Source organism: Mercurialis annua, linkage group LG4 (assembly GCF_937616625.2).
Source record: "Mercurialis annua linkage group LG4, ddMerAnnu1.2, whole genome shotgun sequence".
Lineage (NCBI taxonomy): Eukaryota > Viridiplantae > Streptophyta > Magnoliopsida > Malpighiales > Euphorbiaceae > Mercurialis > Mercurialis annua.
This window is the reverse complement of record NC_065573.1, coordinates 14,204,665-14,227,777: the sequence shown is the minus strand read 5'-3', so window position 1 is coordinate 14,227,777 and position 23,113 is coordinate 14,204,665. Positions and strand designations below refer to the sequence as shown.

Genomic DNA, 23,113 nt, shown 5'->3' with positions numbered 1-23,113 from the left:
CCTTCGCTTGTTTATATTGATCTAACTAAAGAATCAAATATTTAATTGGCTGTAGCCATTCGAACTGAAGTCCGAGTCTAAGATAAAAGCCACATCACCAAACTCCTCCTCACATAAAATAAATACACTAGCCTTTAAACTGTCTTGCGCCTAGGCAAGTTGCTGTCTTGTACTATTTTTAGCGACAAGTGTCACGTTATGTGTTCTTGAGTGGTATGCTTTTACTCCTTTTCTCTTTTTTGACTATTTCAATCATTTCTCTCTGATTTGGATCAGTGATCTGCTCCCCTCTATTGTTTTGTTGCTGTGAGATTTATTTCCCACTTTGGGTTTTTTTATTGGCTATTTTTCAACCAATAACGGTGTAGTCGTTCATGCACGTTGTTTTGTAAGCTTTAGCTAGTGCAAGATTTTTTCTTTGTTTCTAAAACGGTTTTTTGGCTAGAATGGCTGGGTTTCCTGACCTGAATAATCAATCGTTTTTTGAAGAAGATGAGGAATGAGAGTTAGACTTCACGGGGTGGATCTTAGTGATGAGAATGATGATTATAAATGGTGTCTAGTAGGGAGATTCTTGACCGAAAAAGTGGTGAATTGTGTTGCAGTGAAGACGGTACTACCTCCGATATGGAAGCCAGTAAAAGGTGTGTGCATTACTAAAGCGGCTCCAAATTTATTCTTATTTCAGTTCTGCCATGAATTGGATATGAAGAGGGTCCTTGATGGGCCATGGACATTTGAACACCATTTATTCCTATGCCGGCAGTTGATTGTTGGAGAGACGGCGGCTAAAGTGAAACTTTGGGATGCAGTTTTATGGGTGCATGTCCTAGACATCCCACTAGGCATGGCAACCAAAAGGTTGGGGGAGGACGTTGGCAATTTCCTGGGGAAATTTGTTTGTCATGATAATAGGGTTGTTAAACCCACTGAAGGGAGCTCGATTCGTATAAGGGTTAGCTATGATGTCCGAAGACCTTTAAAGAAGAAAATGAGACTCGGAAGGAGTGCGAGTGCGTGGAGCTGGATTACTTTTCAATACGAAAGAGTCTCGATGTTTTGCTTTTATTGTGGACTCATGGGGCATTCTGAGAAGTTTTGTGCCACGTATTTTGATAATCCTATTACTAAAGAGCTTTTGCCTTATGATGCTAGTATGAGGTATGTCCTTAAACGAAATTCTGCAGTCATGGATGAGAGGTGGCTGAGGAAGACAATGACGGCTAGGGTTCAAGTTGAGGATGAAGATGAGGAGGTGGCACTTTTGAATTCAAAAATGAAAAATAATCTTATGATTGTTAGAGAAAATCCTGAGTTTGAATTTCAAAATGGAATTAGGAGTGATAAGGGGGTGGAAGAAGGGAAGAGTTCGAATTTTGTGGCACAAAATCAGAGGAAATCCTTTACTGTCAATTATAATTACAGTAAATCAGACTTACCTAGTGAATTATTTGATGAGGTGGCAGCGGATACGAAAAGGAAACGTTCTGGAAATGGGCTGAGTTTGAAAGAGAATACCAGTGGGCCAAGTTTTCATGTTTCGGACATGATTATTGATCAAACATGTTACAGACCGGCGGACCTCAAGGAGGTCGGCCCAAAACAATGAATTTCCTCACAGGGGATTGGTCAATCCTCGTGCACTAAGATTCCTACGTGACTTGGCTAGAAGGATGAGTCCTTTTTTTATTTTTCTTTGCGAAACGATGGTTATCGAAGCAAGAATTGTGGTGTTGAGGAATGCAATGGGCTAGGATCACTCTTTTATTGTGGATAGTGTGAGAAAAAAAGGAGGGTTGGCAGTTTTGTGGAAGTCGAACTTCAGTGTTACTGTGTTAGATTGGAGCTGCCATTTTGTGGACTTGAGTATCAGCTCGGCAGGGACTAGAAGTTGGCGTCTGACGGGTTTTTATGGTTGCCCTGAGAGGAGTCAGAGGAAGGAATCATGGGATATTTTGACTAATTTGAGTTTGGCTTGTTCGCTTTTGTGGTGTGTCATTGGCGACTTTAACGACATCTTGGCTTTTGACGAGAAGCAAGGGAGATCGGTGCAACCAAATTGGTTAGTAAACGGGTTTCGAGAAACTGTTGTGAATTGTGTATTGATTGATATCGGAGCTTCTGGTTACAAGTTTACCTGAGCGCGAGGGAGGGGCAGCGATGGCAAAGTTGAGGAACGGTTGGACAGATTGTTGTGTAATAGTGCGTGGATGGAGTTGTTTCTTAATGCTAAGGTGAGTAATCTGGAACAAACTACATCTGACCACTTACCCATTTTTCTTTCTACTCAACAGGACTTGGGTAATAGAAGAAAACGTGTTTTTCGATTTAATAATACTTGGCTAGTGAAGAAAGATTGTTCAGAGTTTATTGATGTTGCTTGGAATGGAGTCGTGGGGAATGATGTTCAAGAAAACTTTAAGGTAACCCGTGATAGCCTTAAGAATTGGAGCCGAGATAAAGGTCCCCAGTTTAAGAGTCGTCTTGAGAGGTTGAGAAGAAATCTGGACACTTTGCAAAATAAACGGGATAACAGTGGTGTGCATCAGTACATGGAAACAGCTAAGGAGTACAATTCGGTATTGGGAGAAGAAGAAATTCACTGGAAACAGCGTGCTAAATGCTTCTGGTTATCCGAAGGCGATTCCAATACGCGTTTTTTTCACAATTTTGCTAATTCCAGGAAGCGAGCAAATAGTATCGACAAGCTAAGGGATGAAGAGGGAGTTTGGCAGTCGGCGAAGCAGGATGTGGAGGGAGTTATTCTAAGGTATTTCACCAATCTTTTTTCTGATTCTAGCAGTAATCCTATTGAGCTTGGGGTTGTTTTACCGTGTGTGACTAGTGAGGATAATGATGGTCTGCTATCTCCTATTTCCGATGACGAGGTAAGGAAAGAAGTTTTTAGCATGCACAATGATAAGTCTCCCGGGCCGGATGGTTTCAACCTGGCTTTTTAAAAAAAAAATGGGGTGTGGTGGGGAAAGACGTGATTACTATGTGTAGAGATTTTTTCGCAAATGGAGTCTTCAAAGAAGGGTTAAACGATACGGCTATTGTGCTTATTCCTAAAGTTTGTAACCCGGAGACAGTTTCAGACCTTAGACCTATTGCTCTCTGTAATGTTTCTTATAAAATTATATCGAAATTTTTGGCTAATAGAATGAAGAAAATTATGCCTTATATTATTTCTGAGAACCAAAGTGCTTTTGTTGAAAATAGGTTGATTACCGATAATTTTCTTATTGCGTACGAGATAGGTCATTATTTGAGGTGTAAAAGGAGAGGCAAGGAGTAAGATAGATATGAGCAAAGCATATGATAGGGTGCGATGGGACTTCGTGGAGTTTATGCTTCGGAAATTGGGTTTTTGCAGAAAATGGATTAGTTTGGTGATGTATTGTGTGAGCTCGGTGAAGTACACGTGCATTGGGAATTGTGATATCGTTATTAATCCTAGTCGGGGTTTAAGACAAGGCGACCCTCTTTCGCCGTATCTTTTCATTATATGTGTGGAAGGCCTTAGTCGAATGTTAGCTGATGAAGAAGCGATGGGGAGAATTTATGGTGCGACGATTTGTAGAGAGGCTCCTTCAATTAGCCATTTATCTTTTACGGATGATTTATTCTTATTCTTTAGAGCTTCGGTTGAGGAGTTGAAGGTGGTTAAGGGTGTTCTTGATGTTTATGAAGTTTATTCGGGCAAAAAAGTTAATCTCCAAAAGTCCAATATTAATTTTAGCTCGAATACTCCTCTGGATGTTAGAAATAGTATCAAAAGCATTATGGGAGTGGAGGAAACGAAGGCAAGTAGTAAGTATTTGGGTCTTCTGTTACATTAAAGATAGGGTGTGGAACAAAGTTAAAGGGTGGAATTCAAAGTTTCTATATAGAGGTGGCAAGGAGATTTTGATTAAATCGGTGGCCCAAGCTATGCCTAATTACGTTATGAACGTGTTCCTTATTCCGCTTAGCCTTTGCGATGAGTTAGAGAGAATGCTTAATTCGTTTTGGTGGGGCCGAGACCAAGCAAAAAAGAAAGGCATTAATTGGGCGAGTTGGGATAGACTTTGTGTGCCGAAGAAGTTTGGCGGGATGGGATTCAAAAAGATTAGAGATTTCAATGTAGCGATGTTGGCTCGTCAAGCATGGAGGTTTATCAAATTGGAGAATAACTTGATGGTGAGAATTTTTAAAGCCAAATACTTCCCTAATTGTTCTTTTTTAGAAGCCAAGTTGGGGTCAAACCCAAGTTACGTGTGGCGTAGTATTCTTGAATCTCAATTAGTTATGGCTCAAGGTGTGCGTGTAAAGATAGGTGATGGTCAGAAAACGAGTGTGTGGGGTTGTCTGTGGGTTGATGGCAATAACCTTGGTCTCATATCTTCTCATATGCCGGTCTACTTAGCTAATTCCAAGGTCTGTAATCTTTTTGAAGAAGGGAGCAGAAGGTGGGATGTTGGGGTTTTGACAGATTTGTTTAACAGGGACGATGTGGATAATATTTTGCGGATTCCCTTGAGCAACAGAGATATTGAAGATGATTGGCGATGGAAGTTCGAACCGAGAGGCACGTTTTCAGTTAGAAGTTGTTATCGAGCGTTGCGTGGTGAGATCGATCGTCCTAATCCTGTTTGGTGTAATATCTGGAACCTTAAAACTCCACTACACATCAGAAATTTTTTATGGCGGGTTTGCAAGGGTTTTCTCCCAATGGCGGTGGCTCTTAGCGGGAAGAACGTGTTTGTTTTTTATCAATGCTCCGTTTGTGGATATGGGAAGGATTCAGCTGAGCATATCTTGTTTTCTTGCTATTTGGCGTCGAGTTGCTGGAACAGTGTGCAGGTCCCTGAGCTGGTGCATGGTATGTCGGTGACAGACTGGATTGTTGCATGGGTGTCTAGTTTATCGGGAGTATAGCTCGCTCGTTGCTTTTATATGCTGGAATCTTTGGCTAAATCGCAACAGTGTAGTTTGGAGTAAGAATCGGGGTACGACAGAGTCGGTAATGGCAGCGGCGGTAGCTCAGTTAACGGCTTGGAAAGTGTCTCAGTTACCGGCAGTAGCGCTGAGATTTGTTGACATCGGTGGTGAAGATGGAAAGGTCTCTTGGGTTCTGCCTGCAGTCGGGTTCCTAAAGGCAAATGTTGATGCAGCCACCTTCTCCAATAATCGTGGAACTGGAGTAGGCATTGTGGTTAGAGATTGGGAGGGAAAGGTGGTTCAAGCCCGTCAAGTCCGGTTCAATGGGAGAGTTAATTAAAGGGTAGCGGAAGCGACGGGTATCAGAGAAGCTCTTAGTTGGCTTAAGGGTTCCCCGAACTTGATCATCGAGTCGGACGCTTTGAAGGTGATTTTGAAGGTTCATAATCCAAATCTTATTGAGGCAGATATTGTAGTTGATGATTGCATTCATTTGGCGAAGCAGTTCAGTAACGTTATTTTTGTTTTCGTGAAACGGTCTGCGAATCAGGCAGCGCATGTTCTAGCGCAAAATGCCCGATCCATTTCAGATCATCAGGAGTGGTTTTGTCACTTTCCTAAATTTCTAACCAATGTAACTGCTTTGGAGACTTAAAAAGGTAATTTTATCCCTAAAAAAAAGTCCCAGTCTAAGATTGACTATTTAAAGTTCATTTCAAGCTTAATTATGGCTAAAATTATGGTTTTTAGAAGTTGAACCTTTTTTTGAAATTTGCAGCTCTTTTCTTGTTTTGAATTATTTTCTAAATAAATTTTAGGCGTGATAGTTTTGGTTTTTTTTGGATTATAAGTTAGAATTGCAATTCTCAACATTGAATTTTAGAAACTAAAAAACTGATATAGAGTTGGCCCTCTAACAATTAATATACATGGGAAATTAAATATTTATTAATTATTAATTATTAATTAGTAATTTATTGAATATTAAATAAAGAGTTAATTACATATAAAATCACCACCTTTATACGGAATTGCAAAAATAACACTAGCTCTAAAACATGGCAATTCAGGGCACTACCTTTTATTTTTTTTCAAAAACATAGGCACATTTTTGGGTTACTTACATAACTGTAAAAAAAAGTGAAATTATTTACAGCTGTACTTTTTTTCCGTCACTTTTCACATTTGTACCATTTTTTATCAAAATTTTACAACCAACACGTGAAAATAATGTTGACTCCTTCTTTAATTAAATGACTGACGCGCGTCAGACCCGACGAGCGTCAGTGCAGGGCTGACGCATTGGTCAGCCCTGCTAGCACATGCATCAACTGATGCATGCGCTCTTTTATTTTATTTTTTTAATTTAAAAACTAATTTATACATCCTTTTTAAATATAAATAATTTAATTTTTAAAATTATATAAATAATTTATTTACATTATATAAATTTTGGAAAATACTAAAATTAATTTTAAGTTAAATTTAAATTTAAAAATTAAATATATTAATTTTTTTTATAAAATTTTAAAATTTTAAAAATATAAAAATACACAAATGATAAAAAATATAATTCATGAGTTATTTATGTTATATAAATTTTAAAAATACTAAAATTAATTTTAATATAAATTTTAATTTTAATTTTAGAAATATAAATATATTAATTTTAAATTTTTAAAAATATAAAAATTCTTTCAAATGATACAATTCTATAAAATATAATTTATGAATTATTTATAAGATACATTATTTATACATATCAAACACGGGTCTGATGCATAAATAATATATTTATTGTATATAATTTTTATATCAGAAATATATATATTATTAAAAAAAAATATGTCATATATAAATGATGTGGTAAAAAATATATATCATGTATAAATTATGTGCAAACGATGTATCTATTTAATGTATTTACCATGTATAAATTATGTGTAAGTGATATATCTATTAATTATATTTGAAAAATGTATCCATCGTGTATAAATTTAGTAAAAATAATGTATCTATCATGTATAAATAATATATCAGAGATGTATCAAATATGTATAATATATATAAAAATTTCCCACACGTCTCGGAAATGTCTCATATATATGTATCGCATATGTATTTTATATGTATCAAAGATGTATTAAATATATATTGGAGATGTAAATAAAGAAAAAGTTATGAACAATTCAATATGTATAAAATACATATTGACAATGTATCAAATATGTATAATATATATAAAAAGTTCCCACACGTCTCAGAAATGTCTCATATATATGTATCGCAGATGTATTTTATATGTATCAAAGATATATTAAATATATATGGAAGATATAAATAAAGAAAAAGTTATGAACGATCGAATATGTATAAAATATATATTGACAATGTATCAAATTGTATTAAAGATGTATCATATATGCATCAGAGATGTATCATATATGTATCAGAGATGTATTACATATTTATCGGAAATGTATCAAGTATGACCGTAGATGTATAAATGAAATATTCTCCCCCTCTTATTTTATTTGTCCTATTTTAGTCTTCACACATATTAAAAAATAATTAAATATTAATATATTCTTCTTTTCATACCTTTCATTACATTTTTTGGATTAAAAATTGATAAGGGTAAATGTATTCAATGCACTAAATATAACATTTAATGTATTGAAAAATCATTTTTTATACTTCCTCTGTACCGCAAAAATAAGTCAAATTGTTATTTTGGACGTCTCAAAATATAGGTCAAATTTTTATTTTATTAGGTTAGTAGAGATGTCAACTTTACCATTCATCAATTCAACCATTCATATTATATTTTTTTAATCATGATTAATAATCATTTAATCCAGTATAAATATTAATAACAAATTTAGTTTTTTGAAATATATTTATAATCTCAATAAACAATTGGTGTTTTCAAAAATATTAAATTATGACTATTTAAACTATCTAAATAATTAATCTAAAAATATTTAAAAAATTAATTAACACTAACTAATTTAACTTTTATTTTTAATTTCTGTACAAATCCAATTTGGCATATGTTTGTGGGACGGAAGGAGTATGACAAAAAAAATCTAAATCTTGCACAGAAAATATAAAATAGTCAAATACACTATTATTATACACATTAATTAATAAATTCTATCTATTAATATTTTTATAATTTAAATATAATAAATAATTTTTTACACAACTTAAATAATTAATAAATAAATTATATATTATAAAAACAAAGAATTGATTAAAATTAAAATTTATATTTTTAATATTTGAACATAACAAATAATTATTTTACACAATTAAACATATAGATGAATTTTCATATTAAAATAAAAAAGGATCAGGTGCGCTACTTTTGGTGCACAGTGCACCTGAAATAGTTAGGAATGACCCGCACATCACGCGCGGGTCATTCATTGCAGAAGACGCACGCGTCAGAAGGTCTGACGCGTGCGTCAGATTACTGAGTGCTGATGTCATGATGACATCAGCACGTAAAAGAAGTAAAGATTTGATAATAAAAGGCACGCATGAAAAGATTTCCAAAAAAGAAAGTAGTGCATGAAATAAAATGGTCTTTTTAAATTATCTCTACATTTTAGTGGCGTTTTTGCTGACGTGACATGACACGTGGAACTCCCATCGGATATCCAAATCAGCAAAATTTTATCTAAAAACGTGCCCATATTGTTTTTGAAAAGAAATAAAATGTGATGCCCCAAATTGACACATTTGAAAAGTCATGTTATTTTTATTCGTGTAAAGATAATGATTTTATATGTAATTAACCCTTAAATAAAACATAATATTGAAATTGATTACCTGAAATTCTATTAATTTATTGAATATTAATTATTAGAAAGTCTACTATAATTAAATTGATCAAGAAAAAATAGATGAATTTGCAAAGAAATTATCAAATCATGATAGATTTGCAAACAATTTTAATTAGATTCTTGAAAGTCAAATTTTTTTAGCTGTTTTGAACAACTAAACCATGTTTTTTCTTATTTTCTCAATCTAGAAATCATAATATAAAATAACTTTACCAACAGGATAACAATTCAAATGTCAAAAAGTATGAAAACCTTACAAAACACTACGTACTCCTACAGACTTACAGCAAACAAATCGACTTGTATAACAATAAACATTGACAAATTCTTGAATATTATGTATCAGGCAACACCGACAGAAAGCTAAATGCAGTATCGAATGGCATTCAAAAACTCGTCTTAAATTAGAGACTTGAGTGGTTTGATTCACAATCTGAAAACTAGGCGTCGAAGAAGAGCTCAACAGGGATGAATTGTAAAAGCTGTGTTGTTTTTCCCCCTTCGGCGACGCATAGATAATACTAGCAAAAACATGAATATGCCAAGTGGTTTTTCTTGGAGATGTATGGGGAGAAATGATTGGTAACAGAGGCGGTGGAACCTGGGATTTCAGCTGGAACAAGTATTTGTGTCTTACCAGAAGCTATTCTCTTACCAGCTACATTTGCATAAAAAAGGCCAGATATCGCTGGTACAAAGACATCGCTCCGAGAACAAATGTAAAAGTCGATTACCTTTTCAAACTCTGAATCTTCAGATTCAAGGAACTTTGTCTTTTTGTCTTCAGGCATTATGCTTTCCTGCAAAGGTTTTACAGACAAAACCATCACACTATGCAAGTGCTTAGCACCAACTGTATTCCCACTCTTGCTATCCAAGGGACATAAATACTAATGCCCCTTCAACACCAAAATAATTTTTTTATCAATTAGTCCCATGAACTTATCCAATTATGTATCAATTCTGAGAATAATTATACGGAGCTAATTTACTAAAAATTAATATGTTCATGGGATTAAGTGATAAAAAAACTGTTATGTTTTTTTGTTGACTATCCATAACATGCAAATTTAGGAGGCAAATTGATGTCAAGTCAAATCCAAGGTAATACTTTGTTGACCTTGAATGAATGAACCCATACTAAAGAAGCGCAAAAGCTAGATAGAGTGAGTGATCATGGAGGATGTTCCATATCATATTTTCTGTATTATCAAGGAAGTATCCTCTTCTTTCAAGTTTTGATAATATCGCTTATTTTCAATCAAAAAAATAATAAAAAAAGCACAAAAGCTTGCAAAACCCTAAATAAACCCAAACTAAAATGGACATTATGTAATTGTCTCACCTTGGTGTAAGTTTTTGGAAAAATGTCCTTGAGAATATCAAGGCTGTCATCCCATCTTGACTGAGTTAAGTAGATATTGGTATCGGTGTCGAATCCCATCTTTCTTAGAAATAGGGCTATCTCCTGAGCATTATAACATGTTTTTGCTCCACCACTTCCACTTCCCTGGCAACTCTTCTTTTCTAACATCTCAACTCTCAAGTCCACAGCTATAAATTGTCCCTCCGACTTGCGACTCAAAGTCCTCAGCCGCTCAACCATAGAGTTAACAACTTCCCTAACCTCTGCCTGCAACTCTAAAGTTCCAAACATAGCCAAACATGCAACATAATCACTGTCACTTTTTTGTGCAGTCTTCCTCATATTTACTGAGGGGAAGTAAGTAGCCAGTCTTATATTGCCCTTAGTTCTAAACACTGGTTCTATTGATTCTGTAATGTAATCTTCTGTAACTCGATTAGGGACCTTTACAACAGCAAAATCTCGAAGTGATATATTATCAGGTAGATCATTTACTACTTTGACTACACCATCCAGACTTTGGACAAATTTCTCCACATCATATATTTCTCCAAACTTCCTGGAAATTTGGAACCGATTTAGTATTAAGCTAAAGTTTTGGCATCAAAAATTTAATATTTCAAATATCAGAATTGAGAATCTATTCAAAAAATAGTTTAGTAATGCAGTATCTCAAACCCAGGTTGGTTGTCAGAAATACTGAGGAGGATATAAATGGAGGATGTTAGAACTCGCACAGTCAACACGGAAAAAATAGACAAGCCTTAAAAAAAAGAATTACAAGCTACAATATCGAGCATAAAAATTTAGCAATAAATGTAAACCATGAATATTTTAAAGAGAAAGTATCAAGATGCAAAAGATTCCAATAGTTAGAATGATAAATCTTTCCTGCATCCAAGAAATTAATTAAATGAAATTCCAAAAATTATTCCAGCAGAGAGAAAAGCACACGTTATTCCATAGTTGCAATTCAAATATCTAGCTGCTCAAAATCAATTGAATGAAAGAGGAAAAGAATCTAGTAGAAATAAAGATTATAGAGCAAGAGAGTTAAAAAATTCCCTCCACATTAGTAAAACATCGAGCATGATATCAATTGGGTTCTGAAAATGGTTGTTTAGTAATAGAAAGACATGAACCTTACCAAGAAATAAACCAGCAATATCATAATAAACAAGAATAATTGAAAAAACAAAATTGCATCTTTTCACAATAGCGACATTAGCACTAACCTCTCGTCACCAGGCTTGTTTCCTCTAATGTCAGGGAGCACAATGGTTGCTCCAAGATATTTGGCAACCACCACTGCATCAGCAATCTGAAGAATGATAACCAATTAAGAGATATGAGTTGTAGTGTTAAAGAAAACAATGAAATCGATTGAAAATACAAGGAAAAAAATGAGGAGAATTTCCAGTAATTTACTCAATAGAAAAAGCTTAACCAACTGAAAAAGAAGAAAAATGTATTTGAAAAAGAGACTATATTAGAACCAAAACGTAAAGAAGGTACATATGAATTCCAAGACATGTTTAACCAAGGAGAATGTCCTTAACCACCAACACTTGCATATATAAACACGAGCAAGGTAGGACTTGAGATAGGAGCAGAACATGTGACATGTTTTCTAGAAAAATGCAGTCATGGGTTTTTACTTTTAATGTGCAATACGAGCAAATATATAGGCAGACTGAGTAAAGAAATAAAGGCAGGAAGAAATAAAACAATGACTCCAGAATCCTTTATAAAGGAAATGAAGTAAATTCGTAGAGACTGTACTACTTAGGAATAATATAACAAATTCAGATTATCTATAAGTGAATCAAAGGTTAGAAAATAAAATTCTGCTTAATCTACTAACTGTAAAGCTCAGCTGCAGCTAGCAAAAAGTCAAAAACAGAGGCAGATATGAAAAGATGTCACTTGAAAGAGCTAATACTGAAAGCTTTCAAAATGATGAATGATTAAATAGCATTACCAAATTTTGACGATTGGTGCAGCATTAGGTGTCATGCCAATGCTATAAAAATGTGAAGATGAGTTCAAAATAGAAATAGATATGTAGACTGAGGAAGAAAACATAGATTTTGCATTATTAATCAATCCGCTTAAAACATCGGAAGTAAATATATTACAAAGGTGAAGCTCTCATCAAGTATATCTCGAAAAGAAAATGTATAAGTAAATTATGAGAAACTTATTTATATTTTGAGCTTTTATGTAGTGTTTTAAGAATGACATATTTCCAATATAAAGGAGGATAAGTATGAATAAAGGCAATGAGAATTGTGAAGTTAAACAAAGAATCGAGAATTGGAGGACTCTCAATAATAAAACATTCATTCTTACATCTCGAAAAGAGGTTCATCCAAGAAAGGCATGAAAACTTAAAAGATTTTTCAGTACATCAACCTGTGACGAGATCCTATTCATGGGACGATAACACATATAGCACAAACAATTCATTCAATTAACATTTTTCGTGCCGGAAACTTGGCGTTTCGGACATGGATAAGTGAGTAAGACAAGTAGAAGAAAAATAAAAGAAATGAATACCTGGGAGATATGATATTCTGGGCCATTAGTTAAGGAGAAAGTGAGGTAGCCTTTGGAGTGCTGCAACGTATCTGTTAGAAGAGAAATGATAATAAGCACATAAAAAAAAGAAACAGAGAAACATAAAACAGAGAGTTAACCCACCAAAACTTGATTTGCTCCAACACGGTTTAAGCTCGGGACTGTCCTCCCTCCAAGCTCCCTTGCTGGACTTGGCAAATGTCACAAGCCCATGCTCGTCGCTATCAAAATCAGCATCTCCCGGGAATTTCTCCTTCAAAATCCAAAATAGACTCGTAAACAGACAATTAAAGAGTAGATCTTGGAATCGGAAAGCAGGCAACAACTTACTTCAACGGAATCAAAATGGTCCCTTTTGATCATATTGCCCAGCATGACGAACATGGTGAGAGTGAGTATACCAGCCACCACCTGTCTCAAATCAACACCCATTTTTATTTATGTCTATCCAAACAAATGCAGGGTTTAAAGCATTGTTGCGAGGTGAAATGGAATAAAAATGGGCAGTCTTGTAATCTCGCTATCCATCTACTCTCACCGACACTTTTCTCTCTCCTTATTTATACCATTACCCTCTTCTCTTTATGTTTTGGTTTGGTTTTCTGTCTCTGTCTTTCTTTTGTTTTCTTTTCCCTTTTTTTCATTTTTTTACTCATTATAAACAATTTTTCCGAACAAAGGATCATTTCACTCCTTCAACTTAGCATGCAATGTTTAAAAAGTTTAAATTTAAATGAACAAAACAAAAGATTTGAAGATTAAAAGATATGATAATTATATGGGTTAATATAACTTTAGTGTGTAAATTTGTTAAAAAATAATAAAATAGTGTTTAAACAAAATTTTAATTATGAATTAGTGTGTGAACTTGTTCAAAAGTTATGAACTGGTGTCATCATTAGATTGCAGGTTACCAACTACTATCAAAAAAAGACAAGTTTGGTTCCTATAGTTTTCAAACCGCAGTACTGATAAGTACAAAAAGAACAAATATTTTCAATTTAGTCTATATTTTCATCGAGGAAGAAACCAACTTCTAAAATAGTGTAATTAACATTGTTTGAATAATAATGAATTAAATTAGACTTAATTGAACTAGTTTAATGGGTAATCCAACCGAGAGTTCAGACTCTAGTAATCTATCAGGATTGACTTCGCTACGCAACGTGCAAAATGAAGTGCACCAACTCCTTGAACATTTTCATACAAAATGAAATTTAGGTGATTCATCTGAAAGATCTATTTTAGCAAATGAAGTAGGAAAACTGGTAAATAAAAGGTTAGATGCAATTGATAGGGAAAAAGGTCTAAAAAGGACAAAAGACCAATGACTTAAGAAGAAATTCTTCAATTAAAAAAAGAAAAAATTGTTACTTTTATTGCATTTACAACAAATAAAGCAGCCAACATGAATAATAATAATTTGGCACAGGACCTTAGAAAATCCTTAGATTTGGTAAAAGAAGCTCCTCTGCATATAGATGACAAAACTTTTAATGAAATGGTCTCTACGAAAAGCACAATATATAAACATAATTATCCGCATAGGACAAAAGAAGAATTTGTACTTAGGGATAACCCTTTGAGACCGGTAATTAGTCCGACGACAATTCTCAACTTAGATTGTGAAAAACATGCGTTCGAAAAAATAGATGAGTGAATTACTATGATTAGATTTACAATCAAATCAGGTGGTTACACTCCTTGAGGTGTCTACGAATTGTGCAAAGCCACCATGGTTGGCAATGCTAAAAAATACTGGGATTACTAATAGCTCATACTCTAATAAAAGAAGAAATTGATAAAGAAGTGTTTGCAGATGGAGTGCTAGCTATAGTAGTAGACGCTTTGAAAAAAAAAATTGTGGTTTTTCGTTGTCAACAGAATCATTAGAAAAAGAAAAATCTTTAATGGCTTTAATGAAACTACAAATCTGTGACATGTGCTATTTTGATAACTTTGCCTGTGAATTTCAAAAATATTATTATAATTTAAACTTGGCGGTCCAAAATTACATGTCAGAATTATTTTTTGCTAAACTCCCGGATCTTTGGCCAGAAGTAGCAAAAATTGCCTTCAACTTCTCCTAAATGAAGACAAAGTAGTTGATGGTTTAGGAGGAAGGATACAAGCAGTGAGGTATGCTATGAGAAAAGCATGCACTGAACTCCAAGTAAGATAAGACGCAAAACGTCTTTTTTATTTAAACAAGAGTTGTTGTTCTCAAATTAAGCATGTTCCAGGAAGGTATGGATGTTCTTCTGGAATAGAAGAAAAATCTAGGACGAGATATTCTTTAAAAAAAAAAGTTTCAAAGGATATAGAAAGAGAAGAATATCGAGAAGGGATAAAGAGGAAAAGAGGAAGTCTGATAGATCAAGTAGGTTTATTAAAAAAAGAAGTAACCTAGAGACAAAGATAGGATAGATGCGTTCAAGAAAAAATATGGTAGAGAACCAAAATGTCCTAAGAGAAAACTGATAAACCATAATTTTACGTATTTTGTTAAGTTTATTTTGTTTTAATTGTTATGAAATTATGTAAATTATGGTTTGATTATACCCTGATTCGTTGAGTTTATTAACTTTCTTTAGGAGCAAACAATTGTATAATGGAGAGCCGAATGAATCGAAATTGCAACAGAATTCGTCATTTCAGAGTCGACTTTACCTACAGCCTTACCTGCCAGCAGAACCGGCCAAGGAGCAATTTTGAAGACCCAGCCGGACCTACCAGCCGGACCTGCCCAGTAGAACCGGCTGGAGGTCCGGTCATCTCACTGCCGGGACAGAAACTCAACCGGACCTGTAGCCTGACCTGCCCTGTAGATCCGGTCGGCAGGTCCGGTTGGCGGCGTGTTTTAATCCGTTTTTGAAGGTTTTTTCTTTAGACTTGGAGACTATAAAAGGTAAAAAGAAAAGCTGAGCTAGGGTTCGATTTTTACACAACTCAGAGACCTTGTAAGCAACCACAAGGAGGAAAAAGACCGAATTGGCGATTGAAGCAAGGATTCTTAACGATCGAATGAAGGAATCAACTGAAGATTGATCTAACCTGGAATCTAAAGAGTTTTTCCTTATTCTCTTCTCAATGAACTCTTTTAATTCCGTTTTTGCGTTTCAATCTCAGATTATGTGTAACTAAACTTTTACATTAGAGTTAGGGATGTAGTTTAATTATGGGATTCATTGTTATTAATGGATTGAAGTTTTATATTAGCAAGAGATTGTTTAATATCGTATTTTCAGTAATTAATTCTCGTGTTCATCGTTGTTTGATTGTTTGGCCATCAATTGAACTTTATCTAGAATTTATATGAAGTATTGAGAGATGAAACATAAATTCTGATCTAGAATTAATTCGCATAACTATCGTAGGATAGAGATATACCTACGGATTTGTGTATGACATATGGGTTGTAATCCTTCATCATTCGATTAAATTAGGGTTTGGATTGAGAAATTAAACTCACTTTAATTGAATAGGCTTTCTTGATTCGAGAGAATATTAAAGCAATTTTGAATACCGTCAGTGAATCACATCCATTCCATAGATGACAATGTATCTTATAATTAAGTGAAACCCCGAAACTCTAGTGTTCTTCTCCATTAATTTATCTTTACATCTTACTTTCTGTCGTTCTATTTACTTTAGTTAATTAGTTTAAACAAATTCAATTCAAATTTATAGTAGTCTTAGCTATAATCAATACAAATAATAGTTAATCTGTTGTCTCTGTGGATACGACCTTGTTTGCTACGATTACATTTTGTATACTTGCAGGAGTTGCATTTTTAGCTATCAAAAACCTTTGAGTAACTGTTCTTGTTGCTGGGTATCCTCAAAAGAATAATCAAAGAGAAAATCTTAGGAGAGTATTCTTCGAAAATGAGAGTCTAGCATATGAGCCAATAGATGAAGAAGAATTTTCTGATATAGACTCTGAAGTAGTTTCTGAATATGAAAATGATAATGATGAATCTGATTTATGGATGGCTCAATTATTCATGATGAACACTTCAGGAGCTAACATGGATGACGAGTTAGTACCATTGGATACTACTCTGGTGCATAAGAGTCCTTTGAGTACGAGGATTCATTTAGAAAATGTCTAGAATGGAAACTACCTAAGGTAGACATCAATTCTATTTATAGTAAGTCTAGATTTAGCTTCAAATCAATAGTTGATGTCTCCCAATATGAGTCCACAACTCAGGTTTCTAACACATAATTAGAACCGTTGGATGTATCTCTGATTACACTTGCCAAAATTAGAGAAATGATGATCAAGTCTGAATGTGAATACAAATACATCCATGTTGGTTTAGTCCAAGTAGGATTAGTCCATTTTTTTAATCTCCCTAGCGGACAGTCATGTGATAGCAGCAGTCTTAGACAAAAGATGGAAGGAATTTAAAGACCAGCTAATATCAGGTGCTCAGACTAATCTAGCAAATGGTCCAGTCTGGTTTCAAGCCTATCCAAATTATTTGATGGCTTTAAGCGATAAATGTTTGGGAAATTCTTTGACTCTTAGGATAAAATCCTCTAAGATGAATATAATGAGTTCTCAGGCCAAGTATTTGGCTTATCGCGCTAGGATTGTCTTTAGACTTATTAACACGACTAATCCAAGAGTGAGGAACATTTCTAAAGTAACAGAATTATTCAAAGAAGGTTAAGATAACTATAAGCAATTGAATAGAAAAGAGATAAATCTTGTAGAACTTAGTTGGGCCAAGAGTTGGGTGCTTACAGAACCAGCTGAATCTTCAAGGCGAATAGGATCTTCTTAGATAACCCAAAGGGGAAAAGAGATCATTCTAAATCTAGAAGAGCCTATGAGAGCTTTTAGAATCTCTGGTCCTATACTCAGGAGATTATTATCCTTTAGGAACATGTTTAATGCTACAATATTAGAACAACTACCTAGAAGATCACTGTCTTGCGCAACTGAAAATAGGGTAGAAATTCCTAGAACATCAATAGAGAAGAAGATGGATAATCATACGATAATAGGAGAATTATAGGTTATAAAGAAATAAGTCTACCAATCGATGCAAATGAAGAAGAATGTCAGAATAGTGTAAGATTAATGAGACGAGCAATAATACTTCCTGAGGTTGTTAGAAAAATTCAAACAATTTCGTAACAACGTTCAATGCCTTTTGAAAGATATTTGGAATATGATATCACCTATTCCAATGACATCATAAAAGATCTTTAGTTTGGAAAAAACCAATTTGAGCACTTATATTTCACTAACGTTTAAATTTTCAGGTTATTATGATTATTGTTTAGATGCATTAATCGACACAGGAGCAACAATCAGTAATGCAAGACCTAATGCATTACGAGATGAATGGTGGAAGCCATTGGCCGAACCTATTGTTTTACGTATGGAAGGAGGTGAGGTAAATCTAGTAACAGATTATGCTAAAAAGGTTCTTGTTATCATTAGTAAAAAGTAATTCATTATTGATAAGATTTTAGCCTTTCCTGAACTAGATGCAGATATTATTTTAGGAAATGCTTTCCTAAAAGACAAAAATAAAACCGTCCTTTTGTGCAAGATGATGTATTTATCTCAATTACATGTGTCAAAATCACAACTCTTACGAGTCCACAATTAAAATTGAAATTCGGTTTTTATCCAGTAAACATTTCTGAGTGTGTGGATCTATACCTTGTGAACCATCTTATAGAGTGCGAGCACAGCGTGGTGAGCCATGGATAGATTGTGTATTTGGATCAGAAATTCCAAATGATACCAATTGGTATGAAAATTTGTGTCAAACACAAGATGTAATAGAAAAACCTATTACAAAAAACATACAACTTGCAGGTAACAAATGAGATAAGTTTCTAAACAAGTTAACTGATAACTTTTGTGAAGATTCATTAAAGTTATGGTTTCAAATGGTATAAAAGTCAAATTAGAGCTGAAAAATCCTGATACTATCATCAAATAAAAAAATATAACATATTCTGAAAAATGATAGAAGAGTTTGATAAACAAATTCCTGAATTGCTCAAAAAAGGTTTGATTAGAAATAGTGAAAGTCCACATTCTAGTCCAGCTTTTATGGTAATTAATCATGCAGAGCAGGTGCGTGGGAAAGCACAAATGATTATAGACTATCGTCAGGTAAATCAAATGACTAAAGTTGATGGCTATAAGATTCCTACGACCGGAGATGTAATTAATAGGTTAAGTCTTAAACAACCGTCCATTTATTCTAAATTAAATTAAAGAGCGGTTATTGGCAGGTAAAAATGGAGGAAGACTCTATACCATTAATAGCGTTCAATTCTCATCAAGGAATGTATGAATGGTTAGTAATGTCATTCGGTTTGAAAAATGCCCCAGACATATTTCAACGCAAAATGGATAATGCTTTTAAAGCATTAAAGAAAATTTGTATGGTATCTATAGACGATGTGTTAGTTTTTAGCAATAATGAAGCTGAACACATGAGTCACCTTGAACAAGTGGCTGATATCCTTCAGAAAGAAGGTATGATTCTATCCGAAAGAAAGGTAGAATGGTTTAAGAAAAAGATAAAATTTCTAGGGATAGAGATAGAAAAAGGAAAGATATGGCTACAAAGTCATATCTCTGAAACTTATCAATTTTCCTAATGAATTGAAAGATAGAAAGCGAGTACAAAGATTTTGTGGACTTGCTAACTATGCTAGAAAATTCATGAAAGATTTGTCCAAATACTTAGGAAGGATATCTAAGAAATATTCTGATAGAAATCCTTGGTAATGGGAAGAATAAGATACTTTAGCTGTACAACAGGTAAAAGAATAAATGAAAAATTTATCATGTCTAAATTTTCCCTATGATACAGATGAGTTAGTCTTAGAGACAGATGCTTTAGAGAAACGTTGGGGTGCATTCTTTAGAATTAAAGGAAGAAAACCTGAACCTATTTGTAGTATTGGTCTAAAACCTTTAAAGGTGCAGAATTATATTATCCAATTCATGAAAAAGAAGTATTAGCGGCTAAAAAAAGGTATGAAAGCTTTTTATCTTTTCTTAGCACCGAAAAGGTATATTCTTAGAACAAATTCTACTTATGTTAGAAGGTTTAGGAATTTGAACTTCAAAGAAGCTAGACAAACTAGACTTTTGAGGTTGCAAGAATGGTTTATTTATTACAGGTTTGCTATTGAATGTATTGCATCTGATATGTAATAGCTGATTTTCTTTCTCTTGAACTTTCTGATATGTTGGATTTGCAAGAAGGAAGGGAATACAAGAAAAAAGTGCCCTATGAAGCGAGGAAATGATGAAAACGAGAGCGTAGGCTCTGGTCCTAACAGGACGAACAAGAAAACAAAGGCTTCAAAAGATAGTCTTTGTTGGCGGTGTAAGCAATTTGGTCATTTTACTTCTGAATGCCCAAGAGGAAATGAAGCTGCGAGTTCAAAAGAACTAATAAACCCTAAAAAGGTTTATGAAAAGGTAAAAGAAAAACCTTTGGTTCCCCAAAAGAAAAGAAAGGAAAAATCCTTGGTTCAACAAAACGAGAATAAAAAGTCATTGGTATCTCAAACACCAAAGAGGGATCATCTAGCCGAAGGAGCTGTTAAATTTGGCTTGACTAAAGAAAGAGCTGAAAAACTTCGAGAAGAATGGTACATGAAAATGTAAAGAAGACTATGATAATCAACTTTCTTCTCAAAAAGATAGCTCTGAAATACTACAAGGTGACATTTTAGGTCACGAGGCTAGTGAAAGTCCAGTGAGCCTACAAAGGTTCCAAATCAATCTCACTATGAAGAAGAATTTGCTAGTAATTCTGGAGAAGAATACTCAGATAATGATGATCTTCTCGATGATGGTTCTGAATGGGATATGTTGGTAGAACCCTCTGAAAATTATGACTTGAAAGTCAAATATTCCGTGGAAAAACCATCACATTCTCAGGAAGAAAAATATTCAAAAAACGAATCTGAAGATATTGATCTTGGAGGATTTCTTGCATCATTAGAGAATCCTGAGGTTGAACGAACCTGGAATTATTATGAAGACGATAATCTTGGTGTTTCTAAAGACATATCTAATTTGTGTGCAGGTCTAACCTTGAACATATTTCTGAAAGGAAACAACTTCTTGAAAGAATGAATCAATATTTACCCCCAGATGTGAGATACACTATTAAAAGAAAATAGTTGATTCGATAGATCTTTCTGTCAAAGAAGGTTCTATGTTACAACCTTACATTCATTGGCAATCACATGGATGGCCTGGTTTGCAAATTGAATCAGACATGACGGTGGAAAGTCTAAAATTCACAAAAGCTGGTCTAACCTCAATTTTAGAACTATATTTAGAAACTCCCCGGTCAATATTTCCAAGAATTGTGCAAACAGCTTTAAGTTATGTTAAACAAACATCTAGGTTTGTTACAATTCAAATTGTAAGTACAATGATGGAATATAAAGAGGATGGCAAGGTTTGATATCCTTATCAAATTTGGGATCTTCGTCCTATTACCAATAGAGAGCTCGTGGAACCCCAAAAAGTTAATAGTCAAAATCAAAAGCTAAGCTGGAAAATGTATGAAGAATTAAAGCTAGCAAACAAAGCTCTTCATATTGAATTCCTCAAGTCTGTTCAAGAGAATATAGTTAATAATTCTAACAATATCATTCTCGGAGATGGAAGAATGTTCATAACCTTCTGATCCAAAGATCTTGAAGTCATAGATAGTGAAAGATTTATCAGTGGACGAGAAGAGACAAAAACATTACTCTTGAAGCTTATTAACAAGGATGGTAGCTTGAATTTCAAATCAGAGACCATTGAGATTTGGAAGAAAGTAGCTGAATATAGAGAACAACTCTTTGAGAGAGCAAGGCAGGAGCTAGATGAAATGTATTGGGACCTACCTGTCACACATTCAAAAGTGGCATGACAAAAACGTCATCCATGATGTCACCCTCAACATATATAATTAAGGCAGTCACTACCCTACAAAGCACTACCCATAATATGACCCATATGCCTTAATATGTGTGCCATACCTTTAGTGTTGTTGTCACGACCCAATTTCATGGATCGCGACCGGTGCTAGGGTATGGGTATAGTCGTACCAAAACCCGTAGCGAGCCTCGCGGAAAGCCTTAAATTCAATATAAACCTGCAAGAAAACCAATCCTCGGGGCAACCGAGACTTCAACCTAAATCTAACAACTTATATAGCAATTCTAAAACAATAACTTAATAGTAATTCGAAACTATGAAACATGCCTCATATATAAATAATCCAATGTAACATGCCAAAGTATAATAATATAAAAGTCGTACCACTACGACAAACCAAAGTACAATAATAGAGACAACTAGTTCTACTGCGGTCTAAGAGGTAAAACAGTTGACTAGTCTAATAACATAAAAAGACCTTCGAGGAATCAAAAGGTCGGAGATGACCAACGCTCTCAAAATAGTAAGCCTGGAAAATTTGGAAAACAACGGGGTCAGATATACTGAGATGAGTTCATAATGCTATTTACATTTATTAAGTTTAAAACCCTTAAAGCAAATCCTTTTATACTAATATATATATGTTTGATTATGGAAACAGTATTGAAATGAAATCCCAAAGTATTTAACCCAAAGTAGATGGGAATAAATCCTCATCGATTCACAAAGTAAGCCAGACATTGGTCAGCCAATCCCAAAGTACTTACCAGTGCACACAGTCTCGATACAAGCCTATCGAGTAGCCCGTTTCAATCCAGATCCATAATCCTTAAAACAGTTCACAAACATTTGATATACTAAAATAATGTGTGGTACTTAATAAAGCGGTAAATAACACTACAAACTCACTGCTTGCTTATCCACTTGAATCTTGGCAAACAGCTAACCCTGCGTAGACTCCGAAGTACGAGCAGTCGACGGGTCCAAAATATTATATAAGTTAAAATCCGAACAACCCCTAACTCTAAAAATACTAGACTCCACATAGGACTAGCATCACAACGCAACCCAAGAATCAAACAAGGTAACCAAAGTACAATCAAGTATCCATACAACCAATTAACAAATAAGGCAAGTTCAGATTAGGTGAGTTCTTATCTTTTAAAACGAACCCAAAGTACTTAAATACTTATATTGTCCTTTTAAAACAATTACAGTTCCCAAAGTAGTGTGTTAGCCTTACTGCAATATAGCTCAACACAACATGTCGGGAGACCACGTCTAACCCGACCCAACCATAAACCAAGTTTAAAACCAAAGTCTTAAATCAAACCTTAAATGAAATCAAAGTTATTTTAAATAAGAACTCACACCGTAACTTAATAATGCCATAAACAATAAGCTTGCTAACACTTAGCAAGTAGCACCCCAAGTACATTTAATTATATCACCTCA

The 23,113-nt window shown here is 34.2% G+C and overlaps 1 protein-coding gene across 1 annotated transcript; it reads right to left on the bottom strand.

Annotated features, from left to right (window-relative positions):
• Positions 1–8,959: 8,959 nt before the first annotated feature.
• Positions 8,960–13,292, bottom strand: LOC126677475 (protein MANNAN SYNTHESIS-RELATED 2-like). The gene is made up of 6 exons (XM_050372114.1): positions 13,051–13,292; positions 12,844–12,973; positions 12,700–12,770; positions 11,376–11,461; positions 10,120–10,699; positions 8,960–9,574 (listed from the first exon to the last, which is right to left on the bottom strand). The coding sequence occupies exons 1-6, from the start codon at positions 13,150–13,152 to the stop codon at positions 9,296–9,298; spliced, it is 1,248 nt and encodes a 415-aa protein (XP_050228071.1). The 5' UTR covers positions 13,153–13,292; the 3' UTR covers positions 8,960–9,295.
• Between the last annotated feature and the right edge of the window lie 9,821 nt (positions 13,293–23,113).

Bases quoted from the DNA above. Each gene is read 5' to 3' on its own strand.
- LOC126677475 (XM_050372114.1), bottom strand. From the start codon at position 13,152: ATGGGTGTTGATTTGAGACAGGTGGTGGCTGGTATACTCACTCTCACC. The intron at 12,771-12,843 runs GTGGGTTAACTC...CTCTTCTAACAG, and splicing joins TTGGAGCAAATCAAGTTTTG to ATACGTTGCAGCACTCCAAA. The intron at 10,700-11,375 runs GTTAGTGCTAAT...CCAAATTTCCAG, and splicing joins AACAAGCCTGGTGACGAGAG to GAAGTTTGGAGAAATATATG.